The sequence below is a fragment of the Cynocephalus volans genome, chromosome 1 (assembly GCF_027409185.1).
Source record: "Cynocephalus volans isolate mCynVol1 chromosome 1, mCynVol1.pri, whole genome shotgun sequence".
Classification (NCBI taxonomy): domain Eukaryota; kingdom Metazoa; phylum Chordata; class Mammalia; order Dermoptera; family Cynocephalidae; genus Cynocephalus; species Cynocephalus volans.
This window is the reverse complement of record NC_084460.1, coordinates 245,734,188-245,751,441: the sequence shown is the minus strand read 5'-3', so window position 1 is coordinate 245,751,441 and position 17,254 is coordinate 245,734,188. Positions and strand designations below refer to the sequence as shown.

Below are 17,254 nucleotides of genomic sequence, written 5' to 3'. Positions count from 1 at the left end.
CTTTATATTCTTCTCTTGAGTCTATTTCCTCCTCTTTAAAATGGGCTTCATAATATATGTCCTGTATCACAGTTAAAATTTTAAAACAAGTTAATATTTCTGAAAGCACTTTAAAAATTGTTGATAAGTGTAAAATAGTAGTAGTGATCATAAATAAAGCACATTTAAAAGGAAAAAGCAAAGCTATAAGTATTTTTAACTGACAAAATTAATGAAACTTTCACAAAACAAAAAATAGTCTAATACTAATAGTTCATATCTCAACAACTCACTGAATTTGTTAGGTGGCACACTTGATTTTTAACTCTGCAGCAACTTGAGCAAGTATCCTGTGGTCTTATTCTTATTCCCAGCTCCTCCAGGAAAGCCACAAAACCCAAGAGTTACTGATACAACAAGGACATCAGTCTCCCTGGCCTGGAGTGCTCCAGAAGATGAAGGAGGATCTAAAGTCACAGGCTACCTGATTGAAATGCAAAAAGTAGATCAACATGAATGGACCAAATGTAACACCACCCCAACCAAGATTCGGGAGTACACTCTAACACACTTACCTCAGGGTGCTGAATACAGATTCCGTGTCCTCGCTTGTAATGCTGGTGGACCTGGGGAGCCTGCTGAGGTACCAGGAACAGTCAAAGTCACAGAAATGCTTGGTAAGACAGATGATCATTTGCTTTCTGCTATAATTGCCTTAAGGCTTATTTCCTACTCCCTTCCCTGCAAAAATACTAAACTGCAACCTTACCTTTTTTCCCAGAATATCCTGATTATGAACTTGATGAAAGATACCAGGAAGGTATCTTTGTAAGACAAGGCGGAGTCATCAGACTTACCATACCAATCAAAGGAAAACCGTACCCAATATGTAAATGGACCAAGGAAGGCCAAGATATTAGTAGGCGTGCCATGATTGCAACATCTGAAACACACACTGAGCTGGTGATCAAAGAAGCAGACAGGGATGATTCTGGCACTTATGACCTGGTTCTGGAAAACAAATGTGGCAAGAAGTCTGTTTACATCAAGGTCAGGGTGATAGGAAATCCCAACACTCCAGAAGGACCACTTGAATATGATGACATCCAAGCCCGCTCTGTAAGGGTCAGCTGGAGACCTCCTGCTGATGATGGTGGTGCTGACATCTTAGGCTACATCCTTGAGAGACGAGAAGTGCCTAAAGCCGCCTGGTTGACCATTGATTCCAGAGTCCGAGGCACATCTCTCGTAGTAAAAGGCCTCAAAGAAAATGTGGAGTACCATTTCCGTGTTTCAGCAGAAAACCAGTTTGGCATAAGCAAACCCTTGAAATCTGAGGAACCAGTCATACCGAAAACACCACTGAGTAAGTGCTCTTTCAACCACAAAATAGTAAACATTATTTCAATACTCTTCTGTTCTTAAATAGAAGCTGTCAGCTTACAATATTTGGGACTGTACTCTAATACCCGTGTGTTTTCCACTTACATTTATAGATCCTCCAGAACCTCCAAGCAATCCTCCAGAAATACTTGATGTGACTAAGAGTTCTGTTAGCTTGTCCTGGTCCCGGCCCAAAGACGATGGTGGTTCTCGAGTCACTGGCTACTACATTGAACGCAAGGAGACATCAATGGACAAGTGGGTCAGACACAACAAGACTCAGATAACCACCACAATGTACACCGTCACTGGGCTTGTTCCTGATGCTGAGTATCAGTTCCGCATCATCGCACAGAATGATGTTGGTCTAAGTGAGACCAGCCCTGCTTCCGAACCAGTTGTTTGCAAAGATCCATTTGGTAAGGAGTTTCCAAAGGGGGTAAAATCAAAGAGGCAAACCATCTTTGGTCTTTTTCTTTTAGTTCACCAGTAAAGCTGATTCCCTTTTCAAATGATTTTAAATATTTCAGATAAACCAAGCCAACCAGGAGAACTTGAGATTCTTTCAATATCCAAAGATAGTGTCACTCTACAGTGGGAGAAACCTGAATGTGATGGTGGCAAAGAAATCCTTGGATACTGGGTTGAATACAGACAGTCTGGAGACAGTGCCTGGAAGAAGAGCAATAAGGATCGTATCAAGGACAGGCAATTCACAATAGGAGGTTTGCTGGAAGCTACTGAATATGAATTCAGGGTTTTCGCCGAGAATGAAACTGGGCTTAGCAGACCTCGAAGAACTGCTATGTCTATAAAGACTAAACTAACATGTAAGTAGCCTTTAGTTCTCTGCTTATGATTTACAAACTGAACAACACTTTAAGGCTAATTCTTTCTCTATACTAAGTAGGACTCTGGAAAGCTTTACTGGAGAGCAAGTGTTAGAAGGAAATCACTCACTTTGGCATATGCACGTACAAGGAATAGTTGACAAGTTCTCTGGGAAGCCATTCCAAGCACATAACCTCAGCAGGAGATGTTAGGTGCAGTGAACTAAGCACATTCCTTAAGCAATTTTTCCCTCTAATGCAGTGGGGTTTAATACCTTCTAACAAGATTTGAAGGGCCAACAAATGTATCTCACTTCAGTGAACCTAAGTAAGTTCAAGAATACTGGAGAACTATAGAGAGAACTCATATTTCCCCAACCCTACACATCATTAATGCCTTCCCAATCATAAAGAGAAAAGTCACTCTGTATAATAATGTGATGATGTGCTCACTGAATCCCTATTTTTCATATGACTCTAGGAATATCACTTCAAAGAGTTTTTAAGAATTAGACTTCATGTAAATCATTACATTATATAAGAATTAGACTCATGTAAATCATGGCATCTAATAAAGTATCAATAGGATAAATCTATTCCTGATTATACAAGGACAGAGGAGTATAGATGTGGTAGTATCAATGCATTGGATATCCTCTTTCATATCCTTCAGCTGGAGAGGCCCCAGGCGTACGCAAAGAAATGAAGGATATAACCACCAAACTTGGTGAACCTGCTCAACTTTCGTGCCAGATTGTTGGAAGGCCTCTTCCTGACATTAAATGGTACAGATTTGGTAAGGAGCTTGTACAAAGCCGGAAATACAAAATGTCTTCAGATGGACGCACACATACCCTGACGGTAATGACAGAGGAACAAGAAGATGAAGGTGTTTACACATGCATAGCTACCAATGAGGTTGGAGAAGTAGAAACCAGTAGCAAGCTTCTCCTGCAAGCAACACCACAGTTCCATCCTGGTTACCCACTGAAAGAGAAATACTATGGTGCTGTGGGTTCTACACTCCGACTTCATGTTATGTACATTGGACGTCCAGTACCTGCCATGACTTGGTTCCGTGGCCAGAAACTTTTGCAAAACTCAGAAAGCATTACTATTGAAAACACTGAGCACTATACTCATCTTGTCATGAAGAATGTCCAACGTAAGACTCATGCTGGGAAATACAAGGTTCAGCTCAGCAATGTTTTCGGAACAGTTGATGCCATCCTTGATGTGGAAATACAAGGTATTTTATTTTCGTTTTCAGTGCTTTTATTTTTAAAGAAAAAACTCTTTAAAAAAAATCTTGGAAACATACTTTGAAACCCACTACAATTATATTTCCCCCCAACAGATAAACCAGACAAACCTACAGGACCAATTGTGATTGAAGCTCTGTTGAAGAACTCTGTGGTGATTAGCTGGAAACCACCTGCAGATGATGGAGGCTCCTGGATCACTAATTATGTGGTGGAGAAATGTGAGGCCAAGGAAGGGGCTGAATGGCAATTGGTGTCTTCAGCCATCTCTGTGACAACCTGCAGAATCGTGAACCTCACAGAAAATGCTGGCTATTATTTCCGGGTTTCAGCTCAGAACACTTTCGGTATCAGTGACCCTCTAGAGGTCTCCTCAGTCGTGATCATTAAGAGTCCATTTGGTGAGTACAACCCGACTTCTATCTCTTCATATGGTAAAATGCCATCTTTACATAAAACTCTTTGAACAGAAATAAATTTTGAAAGGAAATAGCAAAGATTCAGATAAAGTGCAAGTGCCTTTTCTCTCACTTTAACTGAATATTTGCAAAGGTAAAAGGGGAAATATATACTCTACCCCTTTCTTTAAAAAGAATCTTTAGTTTTTGATAAGTTTCTTAGCATAAAGTAACCAATTTCATTTTTCTGGAATAGCTATTTTTAATAGAACTTTACAGTCATAACAGTCTATTTTTTAAAAATAAGCTTTTAACTAAAGCTGCCTATTTCACCTCATGACTCAAATCTTTTTTTTAAAAAATAGAAAAGCCAAGTGCTCCTGGCAAACCAACTATTACTGCTGTCACCAAAGATTCTTGTGTTGTGGCTTGGAAGCCACCTGCCAGCGATGGGGGTGCAAAGATTAGAAATTACTACCTTGAGAAGCGTGAGAAGAAGCAGAATAAATGGATTGCTGTGACAACAGAAGAAATTCGAGAAACCGTCTTTTCAGTGCAAAACCTTATTGAAGGTCTCGAATATGAGTTCCGTGTGAAATGTGAAAACCTAGGTGGGGAAAGTGAATGGAGTGAAATATCAGAACCTGTCACTCCCAAATCTGATGTACCAATTCAGGCACCACACTTTAAAGAGGAACTCAGAAATCTAAATGTTAGATATCAGAGCAATGCTACTCTGGTCTGCAAAGTGACTGGTCATCCAAAACCTATTGTGAAATGGTACAGACAAGGCAAAGAAATCATTGCAGATGGATTAAAGTACAGGATTCAAGAATATAAGGGTGGCTACCACCAGCTCATCATTGCAAGTGTTACAGATGATGATGCCACAGTTTACCAAGTCAGAGCCACCAACCAAGGGGGATCTGTGTCTGGGACTGCCTCCTTGGAAGTGGAAGGTAAAAATAAATCAGTAAACATCAATTTGGTGCTAGTTGACTTATCATTAATTTAGGGGTGGAGGGGAAGTATTGCACTTTAATAGATATTGTTAGGTGTTGCCAAATTAAATTTTTTCTTCTTTTATTCTGATACAGTTCCAGCCAAGATACACTTGCCTAAAACTCTTGAAGGCATGGGAGCAGTTCATGCTCTCCGAGGTGAGGTGGTCAGCATCAAGATTCCTTTCAGTGGCAAACCAGATCCTGTGATCACCTGGCAGAAAGGACAAGATCTCATTGACAATAATGGTCACTACCAAGTTATTGTTACAAGATCCTTCACATCACTTGTTTTCCCCAATGGGGTAGAGAGAAAAGATGCTGGTTTCTATGTGGTCTGTGCCAAAAACAGATTTGGAATTGACCAGAAGACAGTTGAACTGGAAGTGGCTGATGTTCCTGACCCACCCAGAGGAGTCAAAGTTAGTGATGTCTCACGAGATTCTGTCAACTTAACGTGGACCGAGCCAGCTTCTGATGGTGGCAGCAAAATCACCAACTACATTGTTGAAAAATGTGCAACTACTGCAGAAAGATGGCTCCGTGTAGGACAGGCCCGAGAAACACGTTATACTGTGATCAACTTATTTGGAAAAACAAGTTACCAGTTCCGGGTAATCGCTGAAAATAAATTTGGCCTGAGCAAACCTTCCGAACCTTCAGAACCAACCATAACCAAAGAAGATAAGACCAGAGCTCTGAACTATGATGAAGAAGTAGATGAAACCAGGGAAGTTTCCATGACTAAAGCATCTCACTCTTCAACCAAGGTACTCTATGAGAAATATATGATTGCTGAAGATCTTGGGCGTGGTGAGTTTGGAATTGTCCACCGTTGCATTGAAACATCCTCAAAGAAGACATACATGGCCAAATTTGTCAAAGTCAAAGGGACTGATCAGGTTTTGGTAAAGAAGGAAATTTCTATTCTAAACATCGCTAGGCATAGAAACATCTTATACCTCCATGAATCATTTGAAAGCATGGAAGAATTAGTTATGATCTTTGAGTTCATATCAGGACTTGACATATTTGAGCGCATCAACACAAGTGCTTTTGAACTTAATGAAAGAGAAATTGTAAGTTATGTTCGCCAGGTCTGTGAAGCACTTGAGTTCTTACATAGTCATAATATTGGACACTTTGACATTAGACCAGAAAATATCATTTACCAAACAAGAAGAAGCTCCACCATTAAAATTATAGAATTTGGTCAAGCCCGTCAGCTGAAGCCAGGAGACAACTTTAGGCTTCTGTTCACTGCCCCAGAATACTATGCACCTGAGGTCCACCAGCATGATGTTGTCAGCACAGCCACAGACATGTGGTCACTTGGAACACTGGTATATGTGCTGTTGAGTGGTATCAACCCATTCCTGGCTGAAACTAACCAACAGATAATTGAGAATATCATGAATGCTGAATATACTTTTGATGAAGAAGCATTCAAAGAGATTAGCCTCGAAGCCATGGATTTTGTTGACCGGCTGTTAGTGAAAGAGAGAAAATCTCGCATGACAGCATCTGAGGCACTCCAGCACCCATGGCTGAAGCAGAAGATAGAAAGAGTCAGTACTAAAGTTATCAGGACATTAAAACACCGGCGTTACTACCACACCCTGATCAAGAAAGACTTCAACATGGTTGTGTCCGCAGCCCGAGTCTCCTGTGGTGGTGCAATTCGTTCTCAGAGGGGAGTGAGTGTTGCTAAAGTTAAAGTAGCATCCATTGAGATTGGCCCAGTTTCTGGACAGATAATGCATGCGGTTGCTGAAGAAGGAGGATATGTCAAATACGTATGCAAAATTGAAAATTATGATCAGTCTACCCAAGTGACCTGGTACTTTGGTGTCAGGCAGCTGGAGAATGGTGAGAAATATGAAATCACCTATGAAGATGGAGTGGCCACTATGTATGTCAAAGACATCACCAAATTCGATGATGGTACCTACAGATGCAAAGTAGTCAATGACTACGGTGAAGACAGTTCTTACGCAGAGCTATTTGTTAAAGGTGTGAGAGAAGTTTATGACTATTACTTCAGTAGAACCATGAAGAAAATTAAGCGTAGAACAGATACAATGAGACTCCTGGAAAGGCCACCAGAATTTACCCTGCCTCTCTATAATAAGACAGCTTATGTGGGTGAAAATGTCCGGTTCGGAGTAACTATAACCGTCCATCCAGAGCCTCGTGTAACGTGGTATAAATCAGGTCAGAAAATCAAACCAGGTGAGGATGACAGGAAATACACATTTGAGTCTGACAAGGGTCTTTACCAATTAACAATCAACAGTGTAACTACCGATGATGCTGCTGAATATACTGTTGTGGCGAGGAACAAATATGGTGAAGACAGCTGTAAAGCAAAGCTGACTGTAACCCCACACCCACCTCCAACAGATACTACCCTAAGACCCATGTTCAAACGGCTACTGGCCAATGCAGAATGCCAAGAAGGCCAAAGTGTCTGCTTTGAGATCAGAGTGTCTGGCATCCCCCCGCCAACATTGAAATGGGAGAAAGATGGCCAGCCACTGTCCCTTGGGCCTAACGTTGAAATTATCCATGAAGGCTTGGATTATTATGCTTTGCACATCAGGGATACTTTGCCTGAAGACACAGGTTATTATAGGGTCACAGCCACAAACACCGCTGGATCCACCAGCTGCCAGGCTCACCTACAAGTGGAACGCTTGAGATACGTCAAACAGGAATTCAAGAGTAAGGAGGAGCGCGAACGACACGTTCAAAAACAAATTGACAAGACACTAAGAATGGCTGAAATTCTTTCTGGAACTGAATCTGTGCCACTGACACAGGTAGCCCAAGAGGCTCTGAGAGAAGCTGCCATCCTTTACAAACCAGCTGTAAGCACCAAGACCGTAAAAGGAGAATTCCGACTTCAGACAGAAGAAAAGAAGGAGGAGAGAAAGCTCCGCATGCCTTATGAAGTACCAGAGCCACGCAAGTACAAGCAGACTACCATAGAAGAAGACCAGCGCATTAAGCAGTTCGTGCCTATGTCTGACATGAAATGGTATAAAAAGATACGCGACCAATTTGAAATGCCTGGGAAGCTCGACAGAGTTGCACAGAAAAGACCCAAGCGCATCCGCCTTTCCAGATGGGAACAGTTCTACGTGATGCCCCTTCCACGCATTACAGACCAATATAGACCTAAGTGGCGTATCCCCAAACTGTCCCAAGACGACCTTGAAATGGTGAGACCAGCCCGCCGGCGTACACCTTCTCCCGATTATTACTTTTATTACAGACCTAGAAGACGTTCTCTGGGTGACATCTCAGATGAAGAGTTACTCCTTCCCATTGATGACTACTTAGCGATGAAAAGAACAGAGGAAGAGAGGCTGCGTCTTGAAGAAGAGCTCGAATTAGGCTTCTCGGCTTCACCCCCAAGCCGAAGCCCTCCACGTTTTGAGCTTTCTAGCCTACGTTACTCTTCACCACAAGCTCATGTCAAGGTGGAGGAAACAAGAAAAGACTTCAGATACTCAACCTATCACATCCCAACGAGGGCCGAAACGAGCACGAGCTATGCGGAACTGCGGGAGCGGCACGCGCGGGCCTCCTACAGACAGCCGCGCCAGCGGGACAGGGTCATGGCCGAGAAGCAGGACGAGGAGCTGCTGCGCCCAGTCACCACCAGCCAGCGTCTCTCAGAATACAAAAGCGAGCTTGACCACCTGTCGAGGGAAGAAAAGTCTAGAAAGAAATCAAGACGACAGAGAGAAGTGACAGAAATAACAGAAATCGAGGAGGAATATGAAATCTCAAAACACACTGAGAGAGAAGCATCCTCATCTGTGTCCAGACTACTGAGACGACGGCGCTCCCTGTCCCCAACGTATATTGAAGTCATGAGGCCCGTGTCCGAACTGATCCGCTCACGTCCACCACCAGCCGAGGAATATGAAGATGACACAGAAAGAAGGTCACCTACCCCAGAGAGAACTCGCCCACGTTCCCCCAGCCCTGTGTCTAGTGAGAGATCACTCTCAAGATTTGAAAGGTCTGCAAGATTTGATATCTTCTCCAGATATGAGTCCATGAAAGCTGCTTTAAAGACTCAGAAGACATCAGAAAGGAAGTATGAAGTTTTGAGTCAGCAGCCTTTCACACTGGACCATGCCCCACGAATCACATTGAGAATGCGCTCCCACAGGGTACCATGTGGCCAAAATACGCGTTTTATCTTAAATGTTCAGTCTAAGCCAACTGCCGAGGTTAAATGGTACCACAACGGCGTGGAACTCCAAGAGAGCAATAAGATTCATTACACCAACACGAGTGGGGTTCTGACGCTGGAAATTCTGGACTGTCATATCGATGACAGTGGAACCTACCGTGCTGTGTGCACCAACTACAAAGGCGAAGCTTCTGACTATGCAACCTTGGATGTAACAGGAGGGGATTATACCACCTACACTTCCCGGCGCAGAGATGAAGAAGTCCCCAGATCTGTTTTCCCTGAGCTAACAAGAACAGAGGCATATGCGGTTTCATCGTTTAAGAAAACATCTGAGATGGAAGCTTCTTCTTCCGTCAGAGAAGTGAAATCACAGCTGACAGAGACAAGGGAAAGTCTCTCATCATATGAACACTATGCATCTGCAGAAATGAAAAGTGCTGCATTAGAAGAAAAGTCACTAGAAGAAAAATCCACAACCAGAAAGATCAAGACCACTTTGGCAGCCAGAATTCTGACGAAGCCACGGTCCATAACTGTGCATGAAGGTGAGTCTGCAAGGTTTTCTTGTGACACAGATGGTGAGCCGGTGCCAACTGTGACATGGCTGCGTGGAGGACAAGTGATAAGTACTTCCACCCGCCACCAAGTGACCACCACAAAGTACAAATCGACCTTTGAGATCTCTTCGGTCCAGGCTTCCGATGAGGGCAACTACAGCGTGGTGGTAGAAAACAGTGAAGGAAAACAAGAAGCACAGTTTACTCTGACTATTCAAAAGGCCAGGGTTACTGAAAAGGCTGTGACATCACCACCAAGACTCAAATCCCCAGAGCCTCGGGTGAAATCCCCAGAAGCACCTAAGTCTCCAAAACGAGTGAAATCTCCAGAACTGGTGACTTCTCACCCCAAAGCAGTATCACCAACAGAGACAAAACCCACACCAACAGAGAAAGTTCAGCAGCTTCCAGCATCTGCCCCACCAAAGATAACTCAGTCCCTGAAAGCAGAAGCTTCTAAAGATATTGCAAAGCTGACCTGTGCAGTTGAAAGTAGTGTACTAAGTGCAAAAGAGGTCACCTGGTATAAAGATGGCAAGAAATTGAAAGAAAATGGGCATTTCCAGTTTCATTATTCAGCAGATGGTACCTATGAGCTAAAAATCCATAACCTCACTGAATCTGATCGTGGAGAATATGTTTGTGAGATTTCCGGTGAAGGTGGAACTTCCAAAACTAACTGCCAGTTTACAGGACAAGCCTTTAAGAGAATCCATGAGCAGGTGTCAAGTGCATTGGAAACTAAGAAATCAGCTCAGAAAACTCCTGAGTCAACAGAAACCAAGAAAATTGAACCAAAATCTCCTGAACCAATTTCCTCAAAACCGGTAATTGTTACTGGGCTGCAGGATACAACTGTTTCTTCAGACAGTGTTGCTAAATTTGCAGTTAAAGCTACTGGAGAACCACGGCCAACTGTCATCTGGACAAAGGATGGAAAGGTAACTAGTTCCTAAATGTCCCTTAATTTTATCTTCTAAAAAACTAACCTCTCCCCTCATCCCCATATTCCCCAAAAAAGTTTAAAATTAAATCACTTTTAAAAACTCAAACCACTTGCATTCTACAGGCTATTACACAAGGAGGTAAATATAAACTCTCTGAAGACAAAGGAGGATTCCTCTTAGAAATTCTTAAGACTGACACTTCTGACAGTGGACTTTATACTTGTACAGTAACAAATTCAGCTGGATCTGTGTCCTCTAGCTGCAAATTAACAATAAAAGGTAGGTTGGCTTTTGTTCTTACCAACATTTTTCAGAAAACCATATTAAGGAAACATTTTTAAACATCCTCCCTTACACACACATACACACATACAAGAAAGTATTAAAATAAAATTGTTTTCCTAATTCCAGAATAGCATTTGTATACAAATGTAGAAACACCCATATCTGAAGTTAGTATATACTTTTATATTATCATAAAAAGCATTTTTAAGTGCCTAATTATATGTGGTGTTACATAAGATTGCATAAAAAACATTTTTAAGTGCCTAATTGTATGTGGTGTTACGTAAGATTGCATAAAAAGCATTTTTAAGTGCCTAATTATATGTGGTGTTACGTAAGATTGCATAAAAAGCATTTTTAAGTGCCTAATTATATGTGGTGTTATATAAGATTCTACACAGCCAGACCCTGCTCCCAGGAATATTTAAGTATAAAGTCAGGTGTATGTACAAAATGGTACTGCTTCCCTAAGCTTTCTCTCTTGCTAATTTTCCAAAGCAGTACAAAGTTAATTAAAGAGCAAAGAGCTGTATCTGTTTTCCCAATTAAAATTAGTTTGCTTTCATCTCAATCTTCTACAAAATAATTTTTTGGTTACTCAAAATCTCCTAAATCCATACATCTCTTAAATTCTTTAAGTATTCTTTTTAAAACTTTTTTTTCTTAAGTCCTAAGAATCATCTTCAACTTAGTTCAGTTTAAGAAGTCATTACACTGATTTCAGAAGTCAATCATAACAATTATCCAAGACTAGAACTGAGAAAGAATTAGGTATTACCTACAATGCATAGAGAAGTTGACGTGTTTTTCTGTGTCTGTATATTATTCACGTGCAAAATCTACAAGAGTAAAGGGAAGGGGTCTCTTTCCAATTGTTTGTCTTACAGACGTTTCTTTTTTAGCTTTAAAAGACACAGAGACACAGAAAGTATCTACACAAAAGACCTCTGAAATTACATCTCAGAAGAAAGCAATTGTCCAAGAGGAAGCTTCCGAAAAAGCCCTAATTTCTGAAGAAACCAAGATGTCAGAGATGAAATCTCAAGAAAAGTTAGCCCTCAAGGAGGAAGCTTCAAAGGTTCTGATTTCTGAGGAAGTCAAGAAATCAGCAGCAGCCTCCCTGGAAAAACCGATTGTCCACGAGGAAGTCACTAAAACATCACAGGCATCAGAAGAAATCAGAACTCAGGCTGAGATTAAAACATTTTCTACTCAGATGAGCATAACTGATGGTCAAAAAGTGACTTTAAAAGCCAACATTCCAGGTGCCACTGATGTAAAGTGGGTACTGAATGGAAAAGAGCTTACTAACTCTGAGGAGTACAGATACGGTGTCTCGGGCAGTGATCAGACACTAACTATCAAGCAAGCCAGTGATAGAGATGAAGGAATCCTCACCTGCATAGGCAAAACCAGTCAAGGAGTCATCAAGTGTCAGTATGATCTGACCCTGAGCAAAGAACTCTCAGATGCTCCAGCCTTCATCTCACAACCCAGATCTCAAAATATTAATGAAGGACAAAACGTTCTCTTTTCTTGTGAAATCAGTGGCGAGCCATCCCCTGAAATTGAATGGTTTAAAAACAACCTGCCAGTAAGTTTAATTGTGAATATATTATTGAAGAAAATTTTAAATACCATGCCTACTGATGAACTTAAACACTTTTTTCCCCCTTCGTTTCAGATTTCTCTTTCTTCAAATATCAGTGTAAGTCGTTCCAGAAATATATATTCTCTTGAAATCCGAAACGCATCAATAAGTGACAGTGGAAAGTACACAATTAAGGCCAAAAATTTCCGTGGCCAGTGTTCAGCTACAGCTTCCTTAACGGTCCTTCGTAAGTATATCTTTGCCATTTTCCTTATTTGCTTAAGGCCTTTATGTATTTTTTTTTCCTCTCAGAAGCCTCGTTAAATTCCATGTGTAAGAGAGACAGGTATCCTGTGTGAATTCATTCTTGTGGTCATAATTTCTTTACAACTAGACAGAAATTTGCATAAGTTAAATTTCAGAGTAAAGCTACCTACTTCCCTGTGACATTTATTTTCAGAATGCACAATATATTGATCATTTTCTATATGACTAATTTTTCTCCTAGTGATTCCTAGCACCTGCATGTAATGTAATGATAGAAATATAAGGATTCGTTTCTCAGAGACATTGAACTAGCTCTTGACAAATGTATGTATATCTGTATTTGCTTATGCTTCAACAGCAAGTTGTTTGGGTTATGTTTCTGTGTATGTGTTTAAGTTTCCACTTCTGTAAGTCAATGTCAGATGTAACCAATGAACCAGATGTCATTGATGTTCACTGTGTATCTGCTATGCTCCACAGCTCTAGTTGAAGAACCTTCCAGAGAGGTAGTATTGAGGACAAGTGGTGACACGAGCTTGCAAGGAAGCTTCTCGTCTCAGTCAGTCCAAATGTCTGCCTCTAAGCAGGAGGCCTCCTTCAGCAGTTTCAGCAGCAGCAGTGCTAGCAGCATGACTGAAATGAAATTTGCAAGCATGTCTGCCCAAAGCATGTCCTCCATGCAAGAGTCCTTTGTAGAAATGAGTTCCAGCAGTTTTATGGGAAAATCTAGTATGACACAACTGGAAAGCTCTACTAGTAGAATGCTTAAAGCAGGCATAAGAGGTGAGCAATAAAATTATTGTTCGAGGTAAACAAGCCAAGTAGCCTGGTATAGTCTTTAGTACCCACAATTCAGTAGAAAGCAAATCATTAGTTTTTCAGTGGTCCTAAAACCTTTTTGTTGTTGTTCCCTAAAGGAATTCCACCTAAAATTGAAGCTCTTCCCTCTGATATCAGCATTGATGAAGGCAAAGTTCTAACAGTAGCCTGTGCTTTTACGGGTGAGCCTACCCCAGAAATAACATGGTCTTGTGGTGGAAGAAAAATTCAAAATCAAGAACAACAAGGGAGATTCCACATAGAAAACACAGATGATCTGACGACCCTGATCATCATGGACGTACAGAAACAAGATGGTGGACTTTATACCCTGAGCTTAGGGAATGACTTTGGCTCTGACTCTGCCACTGTGAATATAAATATTCGATCCATTTAAGAGGGCCTGTGTGCTCTTACACTCTACACTCTTTCTTAACTTTTCACAAATAATCCACATGGACTAATCTTTCTGATCTGTAAATATTTTTTTTAAAAAAGAAGGTAGTTTTGTATCCACCTAAATGAGTCAAAGTTCAGAAATATGCATTTCAATATTTTCGTAATTGTTGACCTAAAAATCTTAAACATTTTCTAGTGACATGTACATACTGTATATAGCCGGATTAACGGTTATAAAGTTTTGTACCACTTATTTTATGACAATTTACAATGTAACTTTTGAAATTAACCGTTGGTAGGAGAAAGTTTCTTATGGAACGAATACCCTGCTCAACATTTAATCAATCTTTGTGCCTCAACATACTGTTGATGTCTAAGTATGCCTCAGTGGGTTGAGAAATTCCCCACTGAAGATGTCCTATCCACCTAAAAGATGATGATGCTGTGCCATGTCACCTGACATGTGCACCAGTACCCTTTGAATCAGAAATGTAAGGCATTGGTGATGTTTGCATTTACCCTCCTGTAAGCAACACTTTAACGTCTTACATTTTCTCTGATGATGTCATACTCAAAACTATCATGACAAATATTACCAGAACAAAGTGTAACGGCCAACACTTTGTTCGCTCATTTTACACTGTCTTTGACAGAACGAGTACCTGGATAGCTTGGAAAAGTAACATCTCCTGGCCATCCCCTCATTCAACCAAGCTATTCAAGTATTCCTATGCCAGAGCAGTGTCACCTCTTGGAGGTCCCAAGGTGCAGCCAATGCCTTCGTGTGGTAGCTCTAAATTTAACTTACACTTGAAAACAGTGGGGCACCTAAGCAATGAGCCACAGCAAAAAATAAAGAACAACAAAATAAAGCTGTCGTTAAATTAAAAACAACAATATTACTAACTGCCCAAAATGTCAATTTGATGTAGTTTTTTCATGCAGGCATAAATTCAGTTGTTAGTTATAATTGTTGGACCTCTTTGAGATAGTAACAACAAAATAAAGCAAGCTATCTGCACCTTAAAATGTGTGGTTCGTTGTCTTCTGTGAAACTCTGGGGTGGGAAAGTATGCACCTTCATGCATCATAGAAATGATCATAGATAAGATAAAGCAACTCAAGTTCAAAGCAGCCCACGTGAATAAGTTCTTTCAAGCAAACATTTATTGTGTTGGATGTTTTCAGCAATTTTGTTTAAAAAGCCTGAATATAGTTCTCATGGATAAATTTATCCCCCAAAATTTATCTTCTAAAATTACCAAGAAAAACATTTTTAGGGGAACTGATTCAACTAAATCCAAAGATACTGAACATCTAGGATTCACAATATTTTGTGTTAGACACCACAGGGACAATGCAAAGATGAGTAAGACGATATGGAACTACCCCTCCAAGAGTGTAGTGAACAGGAAATAAAAACTTCAGGGAAGATGGTCAGTTGTTCAGCTGAGTCCATATTGACTATTGCAGCTCCAAACTGAGACATAAAGGACCTCGAACTACAGAACTTATTTTAAATAGTGTAGTCTTACCATACTTTTTAAACAACTGATCTGTACTTGGTAATATCTAGTGCCAAGAAAATCTGTATTTGTCCACTTCAATTAATTAATCATAATTGTAAACCTATGAAGATGATTATTTACCTACATTGACCTCCTTAATTTAAGTACAAGTGGCCAAAGCTGAAACAATTGTACTGTCAATTTTTATTCTCCAAAGGAAGATCTTGGGTCTTCATTAATTTATTCAGCAAGTTTTCCTTCTTAAGTCAGATTCTCTAAAAGTAGAGCCTGACACAAGGATTCTTGTCTCAGTAGTTCTCTGAGGGATTGCTCTCAGGAAAGAGGGAGGAAGGGAGGGAGGCAGGCAGATAAGGCAGAGAAGAAAGCTGAGCAAGAATGTGGTCTCAGCAGGAGCCTCAGCCTGAGCTCACAGGGAGCATCAGCGGCACCAGAGCTGGTTCCATCTAGGAGCAAAGGGGCTGAACTTTTGGACTTCCTCAGCAGCCAGTCAATGGCTCCGGGCTGTGAGCTTGGGGGAGAGTGGAGGAGGGAAATAACCTCCCTGGTGAGGAGGGGTGCCTGTTGTCCAGGGCAATTCTCTGCAGACTAGGACAGCTAAACAGCCAACACTCAAGGGAGGGGGCGGGGGTGTAGCACCTACCCTGGGATATCTGGGTGATGCTAACTGCATCCACTACACTACCTTACAACGTTCAATGCCTGTTCTTACCTTAAGACGAGAGGCAGGACTGACTAGGTGATTCCTGAGGATGACTCCCAGCCCCGACATGCTAATACTCTCCCATGTCCTATCCGTGGCTGCGATACAGTCCGTGTTATGAGAATTCCAAAGCTGAAGAAGGGATTCCGCGCTTCCTACAACTGCAGCTCCCAGGCCCTGAAATCCAATGAGGGCCTGAGAGAGAGGGGAGGGGCAGCAATCTCTCCAGCGCAGGAGACCTGCGCCAAAGGCGCGGCTTGACTTCTGTGCCTTAGCCGAAGCCCGCCGAGGCTGAAGGCAGCGCGATGCGGCCATGTGGGTGCACAAGAGGCGACTGGGAGGTCAGCAGAAACTCTCCAGCTAGAATGGCAAGAACCCCTCCCCGGCCTCCTCCCCTAGCTCCTCCAGGTACAGTGCTCCCCCGCGGAGGTGGGGGAGGGAGTTGCTGCTCCACACCGCCGGCTTTCTGTAACCCTAGGAGTGGTTCCTCAGCATCATTGCATCATTTCCAAGTCAGAACAGCCCTCCTCTCCCCATGTCAGCGGGGGGCGACCGAGAGCAGCAAGCCGGTGCGTGTTCCCGGTTTCCAACCCATCCAATCCACAAAACCTAAAAGCAATCTTCTCTATCATCCTGCTCCTCTTTTTCCTGATCCTTCTGTTTTATAAACACCACACCCCGCCTACATGATAAGTAGATAATGGAGTTTGGATGTATTTTGCTCCCAGAACTCATGCAAATCTGATCTCTTATGTGGCTGGGCGGATCCATCACGAATGGATTAATGCTCTCCCTAGGTGAGGGGATTAATGAGTGAGATCTTGCTCTATTAGTTCCTGTGAGAGCTGTTCGTATAAAAGACCCTGGCAGGGCCAACAGCGTGGCGAACTCGGGAGAGTGCAGCGCTGGGAGCCCAGCGGTGCTCCCGCCGTGCAGGTTCGGACCCTACATAGGGATGGCCGGTGAGCTCACTGGCTGAGGGCGGTGCAGACGACACCAAGCCAAGGGTTGCGATCCCCTTACCGGTCACAAAAAGGATAAAAAAAAAAAAAAGACCCTGGCACCTCCTCTCTCTCTCTCTTGCTTCCTCTCGC

General features: G+C 42.0%; 1 protein-coding gene across 22 annotated transcripts in view; it reads left to right on the top strand.

Moving 5' to 3' along the window:
• Positions 1 to 14,960, top strand: part of TTN (titin) — a 268,315-nt gene extending 253,355 nt beyond the window's left edge. For all 22 annotated transcript variants that reach the window (XM_063115514.1, XM_063115619.1, XM_063115522.1 and 19 more), the window contains 13 exons: positions 354 to 656; positions 761 to 1,345; positions 1,476 to 1,781; positions 1,893 to 2,192; positions 2,866 to 3,441; positions 3,550 to 3,855; positions 4,218 to 4,811; positions 4,950 to 10,564; positions 10,693 to 10,849; positions 11,758 to 12,449; positions 12,540 to 12,693; positions 13,194 to 13,496; positions 13,631 to 14,960. In XM_063115514.1, the coding sequence (XP_062971584.1) occupies positions 354 to 656; positions 761 to 1,345; positions 1,476 to 1,781; positions 1,893 to 2,192; positions 2,866 to 3,441; positions 3,550 to 3,855; positions 4,218 to 4,811; positions 4,950 to 10,564; positions 10,693 to 10,849; positions 11,758 to 12,449; positions 12,540 to 12,693; positions 13,194 to 13,496; positions 13,631 to 13,929 (10,190 nt within the window). In that variant the 3' untranslated portion in view covers positions 13,930 to 14,960. The remainder of the gene's footprint in view (positions 1 to 353; positions 657 to 760; positions 1,346 to 1,475; positions 1,782 to 1,892; positions 2,193 to 2,865; positions 3,442 to 3,549; positions 3,856 to 4,217; positions 4,812 to 4,949; positions 10,565 to 10,692; positions 10,850 to 11,757; positions 12,450 to 12,539; positions 12,694 to 13,193; positions 13,497 to 13,630) is intronic.
• The last annotated feature ends 2,294 nt before the right edge of the window (positions 14,961 to 17,254 follow it).